At 48.8% G+C, this 17,822-nt stretch overlaps 3 protein-coding genes across 7 annotated transcripts in view; 2 read left to right on the top strand and 1 right to left on the bottom strand.

The window, feature by feature from the left end:
* Window positions 1-1,017, top strand: part of MYO19 (myosin XIX) — a 48,815-nt gene extending 47,798 nt beyond the window's left edge. For all 5 annotated transcript variants that reach the window (XM_075904748.1, XM_075904745.1, XM_075904746.1 and 2 more), the window contains one exon: window positions 879-1,017. In XM_075904748.1, the coding sequence (XP_075760863.1) occupies window positions 879-1,007 (129 nt within the window). In that variant the 3' untranslated portion in view covers window positions 1,008-1,017. The remainder of the gene's footprint in view (window positions 1-878) is intronic.
* Window positions 1,018-1,307: 290 nt separating this feature from the next.
* ZNHIT3 (zinc finger HIT-type containing 3) lies at window positions 1,308-8,080 on the bottom strand. The gene is given in 6 exon segments (XM_075904757.1): window positions 1,308-2,867; window positions 3,625-3,705; window positions 5,645-5,737; window positions 5,859-5,890; window positions 7,985-8,022; window positions 8,024-8,080. Coding segments are annotated over 6 exon segments (477 nt in total). The 5' UTR covers window positions 8,066-8,080; the 3' UTR covers window positions 1,308-2,676.
* A 7,804-nt stretch (window positions 8,081-15,884) lies between these two features.
* LOC102453320 (lysophosphatidic acid receptor 1-B-like) lies at window positions 15,885-16,853 on the top strand. The gene has a single exon (XM_006138717.2). It carries the CDS (start codon window positions 15,885-15,887, stop codon window positions 16,851-16,853), a length of 969 nt encoding a protein of 322 aa, XP_006138779.2.
* The last annotated feature ends 969 nt before the right edge of the window (window positions 16,854-17,822 follow it).

Here is a 17,822-nt window from a genome sequence, read left to right as displayed (position 1 = left end):
TAGTGAGATTTACTGTCCAAACATGGTCTCCTGTGCGTGAGCCACTGCTCACAGCTGAGGGAGACAGGATGGTCCTGTAGCTTAAGGCACAGGACTGGAAGACTGCCTGGCTCAGCCAGGCCTATGACCATGGACATGTCACTTAGAATTATCGGTGCAGTGGGCACAACTCGTTCACTTTACCAGGATGCTGAGGGTTAATATATTGTCTGAGGCACTGAGGGGGAAGATGCTTGTGGAAGTGTTAAGTATAGGCACATAGCATATGCTAAGGAAACTGAGACACCAAAGCTTTTGAGAAATCAGTTCAGTGTGTTGCCATCCTCTCTGTTACCAGCAGCGATCAAATTGAGGAAAGTGTCCATTAGGTAACACACAAAGAGCATGACGCAACCCCCCACTGGCTTCTCCATAACTGCTCTTTGGTTAAAAGCCTAGCTCTGTATGATCCTGTTCCCCAGCATGAAATCAACTCTGCAGCATCATAGGACACGTAGCACGAAGGGACACTTGTGCAAGATGATTGTGTAAAGCACCCTGGGAGCCCGAGGTTCCACGCACTAGTTTACCGCAGCCATGCACATTGGAGTTCAAAACCAAAATCCCCTATTTAAAAGCATTGTAGTGTAGCCACTACTGGTTCTAGTGGCTTATTGTACAAATTCATCTCAGCTGTAAATCCCCCAAAGTCTGAGGGACAGATTTCACCACCCTAACTTAAGGGTGAGCAGTATTTACTCACTCTGCAAGTAGTTTAGCTTCAATGGGCTGCAGGCTGAATAAGGTGCTACTTGCTAAGCGAGGATAGCACACCGAGGCCAGTAGGCGGCTGACAATTTTTCCCCAACAACTAAAACTCATTTTCTTTTTCTTCCTAGGGCTCTGTCAAATTTCATTGCAAGAAGTCTCCACTGCCTCATGCAAACATCAGTCCGCACACCCAAGCTTGTACCATCACTGGATTCAACCAAATCTTACTTGATAAGAAAAAACTGCTCACTACATAATGTGGATTTGGGGGCATCTTAAGTATTTATTGCACTTTTTCCTTCAAGGAAGGACTTCTTCCAAGAGGCTGCTTTTAAATGTTTTAATCTAGCTACATTTTTTCTGCTTGAGATGGAGCAATTTAAAAAATATCTGCTGCTATATTCAAGCCTTAATTTTTTTTTCCTAGTAGACACTTTTCTAAGTATAAGGTTACAGGTATATTAACTGTTAACACTTCCTCCATTACCTAATGGAGAAAGAAAGAAATCTGCGCTCATACCAAGAAAACACTATAGTAGAACTACAAACAATCAGAACAACCTTTAATAGGCAGGGATGTTAAATTAAATTTAACTGACTAGTCGATGGATTTTCCATCAATTAGTCGATAAGCAGGGGCAGTCACAGTGGGGTTTAAAATGTCCATTTAAATGTATTTAAAGAGGCTGGTGTACAGCAGAGGACCCTGCACAAGCCGGGAATCAGCTGTCCCAGCTCACGCTGGGTCCCTCCTGCTGTGTTTTAGCTTTTTAAATGTATTAAACGCTGAGAGGCACAGAATCTGGGACTGGGAGTGAGCCGGGAACCAGGGCCCCGCTCCCCTCCACCGGAGATGGTGCTGGGGGAACCAGCTCCTGCCTCCCCCCACCTTGATGCCTCTGATAGAGACAGCAAGGGTGGGAGGAAGTGACTAGTTGACTGATTGATAAGCTTTTGCTTATTGGATAGTCAGCTAGTCACTTATATCCCTATTAATAGGGCTAAAAAAAAGTTGGAAAACATTTGAACAAACCGCTCTTTGATTTAATGTAAAATATCCTTTTCAGCATGTCACAGTACATACCCGAAGCCAACAAGAAATCTGAACACTATTGTTTGGAAGCACCACCCCCAGTAACCATGCAGCCATTTGCCTGGAGTACAGCAGGTTTCTAATGCAAGAATTTGTGGAGCTTAGTGCTGGACATAATTATCTCAGGAAAAGTGGGAATGCAAGATTGGGCTCGCTGTTTCTGACCAGTTGAAGAAAAATGAACATGCTACTTTTGAACATTTAGATTGTATTGATCCAAACTCAGATGTAGATCAAATATAAAAAGTTTCACACTCAAGATGCTGCTAAGATTGCAAAGAGCCCCTCGTTGTTGCATCTCTCTCCAACACTAGCCTCACAGGTTAACACAGGAACCTTTGGCGTGACAGAGAAAAGAGTTTTTTCTTGTTTCATCGGGCAGGGAAACGGATGTATTTCGTTTTGTTACGCACATGGCATTTTAATAAATATCTCGCACAGCTATCTGAATTCTAATGTCTCAGCCAGGTTGTCAAATATTTGAAAGATCAAGTTAAATGCTGGTGGACTTGGTCTAATCTTTCTCTCTTATACTCTTGACGTCAGCAATTCCCAGCACAGCCCTGTTGGCAAACAAACTGTCACTAAAAGAAAGATCCAGCACTAAAACACTATTCCTGCTAGTACATGCACACATATACCTCTCTCCCATCAGTACTTTCAGCCACCTGTGACAAAAGCTTGCCCTTTGACAAGACTGGAGGTGAGACAGCCAGGCGTTCTACCTTGAGTAAAGAATATACCTGAGGCTCTTTCAGCAAAGCACAGCGTAGTAAAATGTCTCTTCTGTTACAGAAAAATTCATGATGAGCTATCTGTTCCCGAACAGTCTCTCAGTCCAGAGGAAAATTCTCTTTCTCCAGAGGTTCAACAACTCTCAAGCAGCAGTCCGCAAACTCCACAAACAAGGGCTCTTGCATAGATGTTTTCATGAGGGACTCTTTTTCTTTGGCTTCGTCTATCGTTCGCAGCAATTGCTGCAGGTGAGGGTTGAGTAGTAAGCTTTTCAGTTCTTTAGACTCTCCTATTCAAAAAATAAATACTTTTAGAAGAGGAATGCCACCAGTTTTAAAGTAGGGAAAGATTAATCATGGATTTGAAAAGGTGTGGTTTTTTTTTTTTAAAGTCAACCTTCTACTCATACTGCATCTGTTTGAGGAAAGTCGAAAAATGTAACATGTAGGAGAGAAACTTACATGTGTATTTAAATCTGCTCCCAAAAGCTTTCCTGTTATCTAAGAGAGCTCAAACTTACCCCCCAAAGCCTTGGCAGATGCTACTTTTGTAAATACCTGCTTTCCTACAATTGGGGGAATAAGTCCAGATCAAAGCATGCCTCTCCCACTGGGACAGGCAGTACAGCCGCTCTCCGAGTTACGAACCAACACTTGGTCCGTAACTCAAACTGTTCGTAACTTGGATCCCATAGAGTTACATGGCGACCGCGCTGTTTGTAAGCGCGGATCGCCGTTCGTAACTCAGATCCACTTGGTCGTAAGTGCGGATGGTCGTAAGTCGGAGAGTGGCTGTACTCAAAAAATGTATTACTGATTTGTCCTTCTGGATGTGCTCGCACTATGCTACTTCAGGTTATTCAGAAGGTACGGTTTGTAAAGACTAACTTAATACGCACCTTATTAATCCTCCCGATGGCATAACACAAATGCTCCTAAAGACTGAGCATTATATGTCTTAGTTTTTACAGAATTAGGCGGTGGTGGTGACTGAAGCAAAACTGGAAGTCCTTACAGCAGACTTCACAGATTGATCTTAAAAGTTACCTAAACGTTTAAGCTTCTGCAGCGGGACTCGATCCCCTTCATCATCTTCCGTCAGGATGTCCTCTACCGACCAACAGCTTCCTAAGGCAAGCAGAAATGTGGTTTAATTTATTTAAAGTGGTCAGGTTGGGGCCAAAAGCGAAGGCAACATTTCTACCGACCACCCCCAAATTAAAACAGGTACTTTGCAGTAGCCACTAGCAAGAAGGTAAAAACCTCAGTTTGAAATATTCCTTCACCCCATTTTCCAGTATCATTCTGAGTACCATTTAATGAAGAGGTCTTAAACAAGACCTTACACCAGTGGTAGGTGACATTCTTGGGTCCTACCCCTCCCTCTCAGAGCTTGAATATGGTGAATCAGCTGATTCATGGTGTTTAAGACCTGGGACAGCTTGGGTGAGGAGACAGGGAAGAGACCGATCAGGGATTTGATATAATAATAATGATAATAATAATAATAATATATGGAGATATACCTCTCTCATAAAGCTGGAAGGGACCTTTAGAGGTCATCGAGTCCAGGCCCCTGCCCTCATGGCAGGACCAAGTACCATCACTTCTTGTAAAATAAGTGTCAACATTTTTTTTTTATTTGAAGTGGGTGACAGTTCTATCAAGATATGAACGATTAAAGCATTTCTACTTATTTTGAAATATTCAGCATGCCATGTATTCAGTCTTATTCTTGGGGTCATGGTTAGTGCACAAGACTAATTTCAATCTTGTAGCCCACTCACTAGCCTTGGTTGGCCATCACTGCCTTACACAGCTGCAGTACCTAAAACACTACATATTCACTCACATGGCACTTTCCAAAAGAAGGGATTTTACACTACAGGCTCGTCTACACTGGCCCCTTTTCCGGAAGGGGCATGTTAATTTCAGAGATCGTAATATGGAAATCCGCAGGGGATTTAAATATCCCCCGCGGCATTTAAATAAAAATGTCCGCCGCTTTTTTCCGGCTTTTAGAAAAGCCGGAAAAGAGCGTCTATACTGGCCCCGATCCTCCGGAAAAAGCGCCCTTTTCCGGAGGATCTTATTCCTACTTTTGAAGGAAATTAACATGCCCCTTCCGGAAAAGGGGCCAGTGTAGACGTAGCCTACTTCTTTTGGGATACATTTATAGGACTCATTTGAAAACCTAGGCAACTACACATCCATGTTTTATTCTCACCTACGTATTTAATTTTCAAAAAAAGCTGATGTATTAAGATTAAACTCATAAGCATCACCTCTAGAGCACAGTAGACTGCACAAATTATTTTAGCATAGAGACGTATTTAGTATAAGGATTCTTGTTTTTTAAGCCTATTGTAATAAGCTAAAGGCACAATTATTTCAGGAAACAGACCTACCAAAGATGCTATATTTTACAGTAATAAAAAAAACCTCCCTCCTTTACATAAACAAGAGCAGGCAGCTGATAAGGCAGGCAAGTATTCTGCAAAAGGTAGGAACAGTTACAACATTGTTTCAAAGCACAGCAAGTTTTAGAATACTCAATTTGCTTTAATCTTATGTTCTAAAAATCTCGCTAATTGATGCCAGCATTTATGGGAGTTTTAAAATGTATTTAGGCAGTTTTTAAAACAGGCTTGCATATCATTGCATTTAAATATCAAACACAGATAATCATCACAATTACCTTCTGTTTAGAGAAACATTATGCAATAATCTAACCATTAAATCTCCCACCATATGATAGAGAAAGCCTCTTTACCAGAAACACCACATTCTGCATATGATAATTTTACTCAACAGAAACTTCTGATTATATATTTATCAATTTATCAACTTAATTTTTTTTTAAATGGACAGGTCCTCTATTTTTCTAGGAATGTAATTAATCTGTTTAATTTTTCCCAGTCCCCAGGTTTGGAGCTACTATTTTTTCTCCAATGAGAAGCTAGCATTAGCTTTTGATCTTTGTGTGTGACTATTTCTGCTAAGAAGCCCAACAAAGGCTTGTTTGTTAATAGATACCTAGAATGTACGCTTTAAAATGTACACCTACCTTCATCTTCCCCCGGCTTAACTCTTCTGAAAGGCAAGGGTGTGTCTGTAACCACCTTCTTCACCACCTGATCCTGTCCAGGTATACATTGCTCTATGAAAAATTCAAAGTGACATTAATTCTCCAGCGTAGGAAAGACACAAGCAACAAGTTAGCAGCTTTTAAAAATTGATTTAGAAGAACATGCAGCGCCAAGACAAAGTCCCTTTCTTACCCTTATGCCTCTTGTAGCAGGAGACAGAACAACTGCAACAAAGAAAAGCGCTATTTTAAAACACACCAGCTCAAGACTGTTTAAGTGACTGACCGCCTCATCCCCCCCCATCCCGCTCCTTGCAAAGAAAGCAAAAATGTGGCAGCCAAATTCGCCCCCACCCCTAGGACCAGGAGCACAACCAATCTCCCTGTTGTAGAGCAAAGGGGGGGGGGGGGGGGAGAGGACCTGGGCTCCCTCCTTCTCTGGCCCCATCCCCAGGCAGAGGGAGAGAGAAAGTGGCTCCAGGGACCCCCCAGCTCCAAGCCACCCAGGGAGACGGGATTAAGCCCCTTCTGACTGCAACAGCCTCCACCCAGCACGGGGGGGGGGGGGGGATCCTTTCGCAAGTGAAGGGCCCCAGCAATTGATGCACGGTCCCGGACGTGGCTGCGGGCGGGGGGAGGGCGAATCGGCCGTGCCCGGGGGGGAGGGGGGGGAGAGTTCTGCGGGGGGTGGGGCTCGGGAGGGAGAGTTTTGCTGGGGGGGGGGGGGACTCGGCCGTGCCCGCGGGGGAGAGTTTTGCGGGAGGGGCGAGTTCGGGGGGGGAGGGGCTCGGCCGTGCCCGGGGGGAGAGTTTTGCGGGAGGGGCTCGGAGGGGCGAGTTCGGGGGGGGGGGGCTCGGCCGTGCCCGGGGGGAGAGTTTTGCGGGAGGGGCTCGGAGGGGGGAGTTCGGGGGGGGGGCTCGGCCGTGCCCGGGGGGAGAGTTTTGCGGGAGGGGCTCGGAGGGGCGAGTTCGGGGGGGGGGGGGGGGGGCTCGGCCGTGCCCGGGGGGAGAGTTTTGCGGGAGGGGCTCGGAGGGGGGAGTTCGGGGGGGGGGGGGGGCTCGGCTGTGCCCGGGGGGAGAGTTTTGCGGGAGGGGCTCGGAGGGGGGAGTTCGGGGGGGGGGGGCTCGGCCGTGCCCGGGGGGAGAGTTTTGCGGGAGGGGCTCGGAGGGGGAAGTTCGGGGGGGGGGGGGCTCGGCCGTGCCCGGGGGGAGAGTTTTGCGGGAGGGGCTCGGAGGGGGGAGTTCGGGGGGGGGGCTCGGCCGTGCCCGGGGGGAGAGTTTTGCGGGAGGGGCCCGGGGGGGGGGGGCTCGGCCGTGCCAGGGGGGAGAGTTTTGCGGGAGGGGCTCGGAGGGGGGAGTTCGGGGGGGGGGGGCTCGGCCGTGCCCGGGGGGAGAGTTTTGCGGGAGGGGCTCGGAGGGGGGAGTTCGGGGGGGGGGGCTCGGCCGTGCCCGGGGGGAGAGTTTTGCGGGAGGGGCTCGGAGGGGGGAGTTCGGGGGGGGGGGCTCGGCCGTGCCCGGGGGGAGAGTTTTGCGGGAGGGGCTCGGAGGGGGGAGTTCGGGGGGGGGGGCTCGGCCGTGCCCGGGGGGAGAGTTTTGCGGGAGGGGCTCGGAGGGGGAAGTTCGGGGGGGGGGCTCGGCCGTGCCCGGGGGGAGAGTTTTGCGGGAGGGGCTCGGAGGGGGAAGTTCGGGGGGGGGGCTCGGCCGTGCCCGGGGGGAGAGTTTTGCGGGAGGGGCTCGGAGGGGGAAGTTCGGGGGGGGGGCTCGGCCGTGCCCGGGGGGAGAGTTTTGCGGGAGGGGCTCGGAGGGGGGAGTTCGGGGGGGGGGGGCTCGGCCGTACCCGGGGGGAGAGTTTTGCGGGAGGGGCTCGGAGGGGGAAGTTCGGGGGGGGGGCTCGGCCGTGCCCGGGGGGAGAGTTTTGCGGGAGGGGCTCGGAGGGGGGAGTTCGGGGGGGGGGGGCTCGGCCGTGCCAGGGGGGAGAGTTTTGCGGGAGGGGCTCGGAGGGGGGAGTTCGGGGGGGGGGGGGCTCGGCCGTGCCCGGGGGGAGAGTTTTGCGGGAGGGGCTCGGAGGGGGGAGTTCGGGGGGGGGGGGCTCGGCCGTGCCCGGGGGGAGAGTTTTGCGGGAGGGGCTCGGAGGGGGGAGTTCGGGGGGGGGGGCTCGGCCGTGCCCGGGGGGAGAGTTTTGCGGGAGGGGCCCGGAGGGGGGAGTTCGGGGGGGGGGGGGGGCTCGGCCGTGCCCGGGGGGAGAGTTTTGCGGGAGGGGCCCGGGGGGGGGGCCTCGGCCGTGCCCGGGGCCCCTCCCCCGCCGCGGCCCCGCACTCACTATCTGGCCCTGCAGCCCGGGCAGCGGTACCGGGGGGGGGCCCTGCGCCCCGCACACGCAGCAGCCGCCGCCGGCCTGCATGGCTCCCCGCCGGCAACCACGTGCGGGCCTCCGCCCCCAGACCCGCCCAGCCGCACGCCCAGCGCCTCCACCGGGCGTGACTAATCGACCGCCGAGCCCTGGAGCGGGGGGTGTGGCTCCGGGCTGGGCTCCACCCCCAGGGCTCCTTGCTCCCCTGCCTGCCTGGTGCAAAGGGGGGAGGAGCCCTGAGGGGCTGGGAAATGGGCACTGGGCTGGGCAGGAGCGTGGGGGCCATGAGCCTAGCTGAGGAGAGGCCGAAATCCCAAATATTGACCAGCCCAGCATTAGCCCCACGCCCCCGAATCCTGCTGCCCTGAGCAGTGATGCCGCTGGAATTTCCACGCCATGCATGTGCACGAAGTGGGTCTTTGCCCACGAACGCTTGTGCTCCAGTAAATGTTAGTCTAGAAGGTGCCGCAGGGCTGCCCGTTGTTTATGCAGAGTCAGACTAACACGGTGACCCCTCTGATACTCCATCAGTGAGGTTCTCTCAAAGGCCTTTCCCTTCTTTTCCTCCCTGGGGATCAGTCGCCATTATGTTATCTGCTTACACCAGGCCTGGGCAAAATATGGCCCACGGGCCACCTCCGGCCCGCCAAGCCACCGGATCCAGCCGGCAGACACTGTGGAGAGCCCCAGGGAAGGTCCCCGCTTGACTCGCCCCACCTGCACTCTGCTCAGAAATGCAGCTGTGGGGCAGTTTTTCTTTAAAAAATGTGAGTCAAGAGGGAAAGCTTTAGGAGCTGCTCCCGCCCCCCCTTCTCCCCCAACACAATCCCATTGGCCGGTTTCTGGATAGAAACCGGCCAATGGGAGGTATCTGTTTCAATAATAGGCAGCCAGGAAGCACAAGGGGCTCCAGAGCACATGGCTGCAGCCTGTTCGGGGGCAAGGCAGGCTACCTTCCTGAGAAACATGCTGTGCTGCTGGCTGGGAGTCACCCAGAGAAGTCTCCTGGCTAGAGCCTGCCTCTGGCATCCCAGCCCCTCCTTTCCCCAACCCTCTGTCCCCCCCCCCCGTCCCATACTCCACATACCCAAACCCTCTGTCCTCCTCCTGCACCCATATCCCCCCCAGATCCAGCACCCCAAGTCCCTGCCTCATATCACAATCCCCTCTTGCCCTAGTTCACAACCCAAACTCCTGCACCCCAATTCTCTGCCCTATGTCACAACCCAAATCCCATGCACCCTCTACTGCATCCCAATCCCCTGCCTCAAGTCACAACCCCCTCGTGCCCTAAATCACATCCCAAACCCCTGCATCCCAGGTCACAACTCCTCCCTGTCCTAGATGACAACCCAAATCCCTTCACCACAGTCCAGTGCCCCAAGTCACAACCGCCTCCTTCACCCAAACTCCCTCCCAGATCTCACTCTCCCTCCTGCACCCCAGTCCTTTTCCCCAACCTCCCTTCTGCACCCAACTTCCATTCCAGACCCCACATCTTAGAATCATAGAATCATAGAATAATAGGACTGGAAGGGACCTCGAGAGGTCATCGAGTCCAGCCCCCCGCCCTCAAGGCAGGACCAAGCTCCGTCTACACCATCCCTGACAGATATCTATCTAACCTGTTCTTAAATATCTCCAGAGAGGGAGATTCCACCACCTCCCTTGGCAATTTATTCCAATATTTGACCACCCTGACAGTTAGGATTTTTTTCCTAATGTCCAATCTAAACCTCCCCTGCTGCACTTTAAGCCCATTACTCCTTGTCCTGTCCCCAGTAACCAAGAGGAACAAATTTGTTCCTTCCTCCTTGTGACACCCTTTTAGATATTTGAAAACCGCTATCATGTCCCCCTTTAATCTTCTTTTTTCCAAACTAAACAAGCCCAGTTCATGAAGCCTGGCTTCATAGGTCATGTTCTCTAAACCTTTAATCATTCTTGTCGCTCTTCTCTGTACCCTTTCCAATTTCTCCACATCTTTCTTGAAATGTGGCACCCAGAACTGGACACAGTACTTCAGCTGAGGCCTAACTAGTGCAGAGTAGAGCGGCAGAATGACTTCACAAGTTTTGCTTACAACACACCTGTTGATACAACCTAGAATCATATTTGCTTTTTTTGCAACAGCATCACACTGTTGACTCATATTCAACTTGTGGTCCACTACGACCCCTAGATCCCTTTCCGCCATGCTCCTTCCTAGACAGTCGCTTCCCATCTTGTATGTATGGAACTGATTGTTCCTTCCTAAGTGGAGCACTTTGCATTTCTCTTTATTAAACCTCATCCTGTTTACCTCTGACCATTTCTCTAACTTGCTAAGGTCATTTTGAATTATGTCCCTATCCTCCAAAGAAGTTGCAACCCCACCCAGTTTGGTGTCATCTGCAAACTTAATAAGCGTACTCTCTATCCCAATATCTACATCATTGATGAAGATATTGAACAGTACGGGTCCCAAAACAGACCCTTGAGGAACTCCACTTGTTATCCCTTTCCAGCAGGATTTAGAACCGTTAACAACAACTCTCTGACTACAGTTATCCAACCAATTATGCACCCACCTTATCGTGGCCCTATCTAAGTTATATTTGCCTAGTTTATCAATAAGAATATCATGCGAGACCGTATCAAATGCCTTACTAAAGTCTAGGTATATGACATCCACCGCTTCTCCCTTATCCACAAGGCTCGTTATCCTATCAAAGAAAGCTATCAGATTAGTTTGGCATAACTTGTTCTTCACAAACCCATGCTGGCTATTCCCTATCACTTTATTACCTTCCAAGTGTTTGCATATGATTTCCTTAATTACCTGCTCCATAATCTTCTCCATTAATATCATGGAAGAGTGCAGCCCTCAACCACTTTCCAAAATCTTGGAGTAGCCCCTTTTAAAAAATGATTGCTCCCCCTTGTTTAAGTTGGACATCGGGGAAAGTTGCTCAAGGTGGTTGAGCAGTGGAATAAATTGTTTAGGGAGGTTGTGGAATCTCCATCATCACAGATACGTAAGAGCAGGTGAGACAAACACCTGCCAGGGATGATCTAGATGGTGTTTGGTCCTGCTGTGAGTGAGGTCAGGGGGCTGGATTTGATGAGCTCTTGAGGTCCCTTCTGGTTCTAGTATTCTATGATTGTATATACAAAAACAGATGCTTGTTGTTTGCCTAATACAAATGTGTATCAGGACTAGATCTACTATATATTTGAGAGAGTTTATGCGTCCGTGAGTCTGTTGTTCATGAACTCCTAAACGGTAAGAGCTAGGACCAACAAATTCAGTATGCAGCTTCCTCTTATCAGAACTTAAGCAAATTCAGGGTTTGGTTGGGCCAGGACGATGGGATGTGCAGGTAATCCTAGAATCCTATGGCTGGAATAGACTTCAGGAGTCATCGAGTCCCGCCTCCTCCCCAAAGCAGGACCAACCCCAATTAAATCACCCCAGCCAGGACTTTGTCAAGTCGAGACTTAAAAACCTCTAGGGATGGAGATTTCACCACCTCCCTAGATAACCCATTCCAGTGCTTCCCCACCCTCCTAGGGAAAGAGTTTTTCCTAATATCCAACCTGGACCTCTCCTACTGTACCTTGAGACCATTGCTCCTTGTTCTGCCATCTGTCACTACTGAGAACAGCCTCTCTCCATCCTCTTCGGAACCTTCCTTCAGGAAGTTGAAGGCTGCTATCAAATCCCCCTCACTCTTCTCTTCTTCAGACTAAATAAATCCAAATCCCTCATCCTTTCCTCATAGGTCATGTGCTCCAGCCCCCTAGTCATTTTGGTTGGCCTCCGCTACACCCCCTCCAATGCATCCACATCCTTTCTACCATGGGGGGCCCAGAACTGGATGCAATTTTCTATATGTGGCCTCAACAATGCCAAATAAACTGCTCTATATCTGCTGGCAATGCTCCTCCTAATACCCCCCAGTATGCCATTTGCCTTCTTGGCTACAGGGGCACACTGTTGACTCATATCCAGCTTCTCATTGTTACCCCTGGGGCCTGGATAACACTCAAATATGGCCTGATAGTGAAACCCTAGTCAAAAGAAAACAGATCTGCCTCCTCCCTCAGGGTCTATGAGCTGTGAATTAGGCTGATAAAGGAAAACAGACTCCAATTAAAGATGAAAACAAGAAGAAACTGTATTAGGGATTTTATACAATACTAAGAGAAAAGCAGGGCAGAAACCTGATGCAAACTAATACCCTTTAACAAAACAGTGGAAAAACATTTGGCTATGTCTACACCGGCAGCTTCTTGTGCAAGAACAGCTGTTCTTGCGCAAAAACATGCCTGCTGTCTACACTGCACGTGCGTTCTTGCGCAAGTAAATTTACAGTAGAGCGTTGTAAAACAAGGCTTCTTCTGGAAGAGTTATTTCTCTCCCCACAAGGAATAAGCCCTCTCGTGCAAGAGCTTTTCCACAAGAGGCCAGTGTAGACAGGTAACACGAATTTCTTGCGCAAGAAGCCCCTATGGTTAAAATGGCCATCCGAGCTTTCTTGCGCAAGAGAGCGTCCACACTGCTACGGATGCTTTTGTGCAAAAGCACATCTCAGTGTGGACACGCTCTTGTGGAAGATTTTTTTGCACAAGAATTCTTCTGCCAAAGAATTCTTGTGCAAGAAGCCGCCAGCGTTGACGTAGCCTTTATGTCCCAACTGGACTGCGTGCAGAGCTGGCCCAAGGTACGGGCCGACCGGGGCATCCCATTGTAGGGAGCGCCGCGCAGGGCTGCCGGGCCAGGTGGGGGTGGCACTGCACATGCGCCGCGTGCCCCGGGGGCGGGGCTGTGCATGCGCTGGGCACCCGGGAGCGGGGGGCGCCGCATGTCTGGGAGCATGCCAGGGTCCCGGGGCGTGTGAATGGCTCGGACCGGCTCTGACCGCGTGAAAATAATTGGTAAGTTCTACCCCAAATACAAATGGTTCCTTTACTCTTCTGGACTGGAAAGGCTGAGCCAGAGGTGTGTTGCCCAGGACCTGCAACCTTTGGGCTGCTTGTGAGGCCTCAGGGAGGAATGCTGGGGAGCCCCTTGCGGGTGGTACAGGAACCCTGATGAGGATGGCAGTCACATGACACTCGTTTAGATGGAAGACAGTGGATGGGGTGCCCTCTTCTATTCCTTTGACTGGCTTGCAGCTGGATCAGATCCCTTAGTGGTCTCAGAAGAGAGCTGATAACGCGCGCAAACGCTGCCACTCAGATGGACAGCACCCCCCATGGGCTGCGTCCGGGCTTATAAAACCTTCAGGGAGGGAAAACCCTGAGGTGATTTTTACCACATGACCCCTCGGTGGGGACCAGTTCTGAGGTAACTCAGAAAACGCGGGAAATTCGGGTCTGTGCCGGTTCTTGTTTACCACTTTGAGGTGGAGGGCCCCTCCCTGTCCTAACCTGGTATACACACTCCATATTGTTTTTCACAAACAGCCTAGAAATATCATTTAACATTATCCAATAAACATACAAATTTGTGTAATTAACATATATACATAATTGATTACCCTCACCAGAAGGTCAGCCTACATCATCCACTGTAATCCCCGGGTTCTTTTCTGCTAAACTGCTACTTAGCCAGTCAGTCCCCAGCCCGTAACAATGTTTGGGATTCTTCCGTCCCGAGTACAGGATGGAAGCCAGTAGCCTTATAAAAAGGCAGCCAGAGTGAATGCAGTGAGCAGCCAACAGGGGAGTTTTCCTGGGAGTTTGCCCTGGCTGGAGTCCCATAGTGTGTGGTGGTGTTTTTTTTCTTGTGTTTTTTCTCTCTTCTGCCCTTCAAGCGGGCAATAAAAACAATATGGGTACGTCTACACTACCCTCCTAGTTCGAACTAGGGGGGGTAATGTAGTCATACGGAGTTGCAAATGAAGCCCGGGATTTGAATTTCCCAGGCTTCATTTGCATAAAGCCGGCCGGCGCCATTTTTAAATGCCGGCTAGGTCGGACCCCGTGCCGCGCGGCTACACGCGGCACGGACTAGCTAGTTCGGATTAGGCTTCCTATCCAAACTAGCTGTACACCTCGTGGACCCCCGCCCCTGAACCCCCTGCTTACCTGGTTCCGCAGGGAAGCTGCTTTCTGGCTCGACTAAGAAAACAAAATGGCCTAGGCTTAGGCCCTAAAGAGCTGAAGCAAGGGGAAGCAATGCCTTCCCTGGGTCTTAGCGCTCAACCTCTTCTCTTCCTATCCCTATTCTGACTCTGCACACACTTAAAGGGGCCATGCTGTTTAATTTAATTTAATTAATTAATTAATTAATGCTTAACTCTTGGGTTTTTTTTTTCTTTCGGTCAAAAACTTTGGCCTCCCCCCCCCCTTTTTTTTCCCCATCAACAGAATTTTTTCCCCAGTGATTTTTTTTTTGCCGGGGGGAGAAGGGGTTCAGTATTTTTGGTTAAACCATCTGGCAACCCTACATACAATGGGATTTTAAAAGTACCTAAGCAGTGTATGTGTTTAACTGCCATTGATTTCATTAAGATTTTGGTGCCTAGCTTGCTGGGTGCTTTGGAAAATCCTACTAATGGATATATTTAGTTATTGGTCATGAAATATTTTTGAATGTCATGCCTGAAAATATGAGCTCCAGTTCTGTAATCAGCTCTGTGTGGGCAGACCCTTCCCCCCTGCCTGTGGGTCCCTCTGGGATATTGCATTGACTTCACTGCAGTCTTGAAGATCTATTATCTGACCGTGTCTGCACTGTGCTTAGAAAAATTGAACTACTGTTCAGATCAGTGGCAAGTGTGAGAACATCAAGCATTCAGCTACTAGATTGTTAGTTCTGTTTCTCAAATTGCTTCTGATGTACTCCCTCTGTAAGGTAATATAGTTTTGTGCATAAAACAGTTTTTTTTTATTGTAACTCGTGGGGGTGGTGTGGCAGTGTTAATGGCTAGTAACATTTCTGGTAGGGGTAACTCCTTTAGAACCATTCTGAGGTGAGATTACAGTTCACAACTCTCTGTGAAAGGTGGGATTAAGAAATTATCAGCACTGACTCCTGTCAGGTCTAAAGAAGGGAGAAAATGGCTGATTTCAATAAAGAAGGTAAAACTAGAAAGAGGTCTGTAAACTCTAAGATTCACTCTGAAATGAAAGCTGGGCAATAAACTGGCATCTTTTCCTACAAAGAAATTGAAGGAAGACCAGGTCCCTGAGCCAGCAAAAGTGCGTAAGCACATGCTTAATGTTAAGCACATGAGAACTCCACTAAACTCAATGGGACTACTCATAAACTTAACTTTAAGCACATTTTGAAGTGCTTTGCTGGATCCAGTCACAGGATGGTGAAGCTAAAATGTTGTTTTCCACCTAAAATTTCCACCCAGTGACATGCTCTGCTAAGTATTAGAGTATTTTACTTAATTTTCTAGCATATCTGTCTAGTTCTGTCTAAACTATCTATGAATTAGGGCCTGAATCCACATTTGTTTCTTTTTTGTGGGGGCAGGGGATACCATCAGAGACTTTATAATTACTAATCTGATAATATAATTCCACTGTAGGCAATCAATATTTACTGCTTGATAAAGGTTGCTGTAGGCAGAGGAAGGTTGCTATAGATAGATGAATTGTACTTTACTGAATATGTTTGCCACCTTTGGTTATCCTAGCAACCTGGAGGGGTTTAGCCTTGCTCCTGCATTGATAACCAAGTGCTTAAATGCACCAAGGGCTGAAATGTAATCCATTCTTTAGGATAATGTTGTGGCAACAGAAACTCCACCAACAAGATACACTTTTGAACCTCATGGCAGGGGGGCATGAATAGACATTGCTCTTTTCGCTCTTGTAGGATATGCATTGCAGTGTTTTTTTGGAACCATTTAAAACTGGATTTTTCACCATGAAGAGACACCTGAACTGTTCTGTCAGCAGCTCTGAAATCTGGAGCTCGCATCTAGTCCTTGCACTCGGCATCCCTCAACTGATCATTAATATAATCTCTGTGATCTTCAACTGCGCGGTCATCATTATCATATTGTCCACCAAGGATCTGCACAAACCCATCTTCATTCTTTTCTGCAATTTGGCTTTTTCTGATCTCCTCACCAGCTCTTCGGGCTTTTGGATTGCCATGCTGTTCATCACTAATCCGGAAAGCACCATTTTTGGATCAAAGGATATCCTCATAGCCTACGCCTTTTATACTGTATCTATTCTGTCCACCATCTATAACTTAGTCAGCATTGGAATTGAGCGCTACTTGGCTGTGGCAGGAAGCCTCAAGTTGAGGTACCGAGTTTCCAGAAACCAGACACTGGCTGCAGCTCTAATTAACTGGGCACTTGCCTTCTTTTTGGGCTGCATGCCTCTAGTGGGGTGGAACTGCTTGCACAACCAAGAAAACCTCTCGGCTCTCTACAGCCCCTTCTGTGTTGACTATCTCATCTTCATCACCATTCCCAACTGTGTGGTGGCCTTTCTCTTGCCTCTATTCACCTACCTTCGCATCATTGTCATCCTGAGAAAACAGAAGTTCACCCTGGGAGCATGTGGACAAGTCAATGGCACCTACAAATCAGCTGAAGTCCAGGTTGCCAGAACAAGCATCTTCATCTGGCTTCTGGCCCTGGTTTCCTATGCACCTTTTTTTGCAGGAGTTGTGTTTGATGCAGCCCATAGCCTGTGCCCTGCTGATTTGTATCCAAGTGTCTATGTGTTTCGAAATTGCACTGCTATGCTGATCACCATGAATTCTTTGGGGAACCCCATTGTCTACACACTCCAAGTCAAAACACTAGGGAATAAGCTCAAATTCTTGAAGTGCCCTACCAACAACCGCATCCATGTGCATGCTATGGGGAACTTCTGACTTTGTCTGGAATTGGTAGGCAGCAGGTTTAAAACCGACAAAAGGAGGTATTTCTTTACACGGTGCATAGTCAACCTGTGGAACTCCTTGCCAGAGGATGTTGGGAAGACCAGGACTTTGACAGGGTTAAAAAAAGAACTAGATACATTCATAGAGGTTAGGTCCATCAATACTTATTAGCCAGGATGGTTAGGAATGGTGTCCCTACCCTCTGATTGTCAGAGGCTAGGAACGGATGAAAGGAGAGGGATCACTTGGTGATTCCCTGCTCTGTTCACTCCCTTCTGGGGCATCTGGCATTGACTACTGTTGGATGACAGGATACTAGGCTAGATGGATGTTTGGTCTGACCCAGTGTGGCCGTTCTTATGTTCTTATCAAACTAAGATAACACGTTCCGTATATTCACATAGGTATCTTATATAAAATTGCTGCAAACATGTAGCTCTTCACACGGACAATGGTTCTGTCTTGCTAAACTACCCTCAGGTTTTAACATGCCAAAGATTGGCCTAGAAACATGAGCCAATTTCAGAACTAGGGCAAGTGGACAGCTCCCTGTTACTACTTTGGCAGAGACAGTGCTGGAAGCACTTCACACTTCCATAGGCTCTTCTATCACTGATTTCAGATCTTCAGGTCCCTACTTTGTAATGCAGCTGTGAAGAAATTCCTACTGAGTGCACAGGGGAGTGGAAACCCCAAACAAAGAACTTTTTATTCAGTTAATCCTTAACCCTGAACACAGGAATTGTGAGCAGTTGTGAGTTATTTATCTGCTGACGGTTTTCCGCGTATGCCTGCTTTGTTTCTACCTGTATTGGAAACGTAAGACTTATGTTAAGCAATAAAAATAAATCCATGGGTACTATTTGCTTTGCATTTGGAAATGTGCTTCTGCTGTGCTTGCTTAACTACCAAACTTGCATTCTTTTTGTATCGTTTTGTGTTTTTTGAAGGACACTAAGT

The sequence above is a fragment of the Pelodiscus sinensis genome, chromosome 21 (assembly GCF_049634645.1).
Source record: "Pelodiscus sinensis isolate JC-2024 chromosome 21, ASM4963464v1, whole genome shotgun sequence".
NCBI classification, from domain to species: Eukaryota; Metazoa; Chordata; order Testudines; family Trionychidae; genus Pelodiscus; species Pelodiscus sinensis.
The sequence above is the reverse complement of the archived record's forward strand: the minus strand, read 5'-3'. Positions and strand labels throughout refer to the sequence as shown.

Coding starts and splice junctions, on each gene's coding strand:
- LOC102453320 (XM_006138717.2), top strand. CDS start 15,885: ATGAAGAGACACCTGAACTGTTCTGTCAGCAGCTCTGAAATCTGGAGC.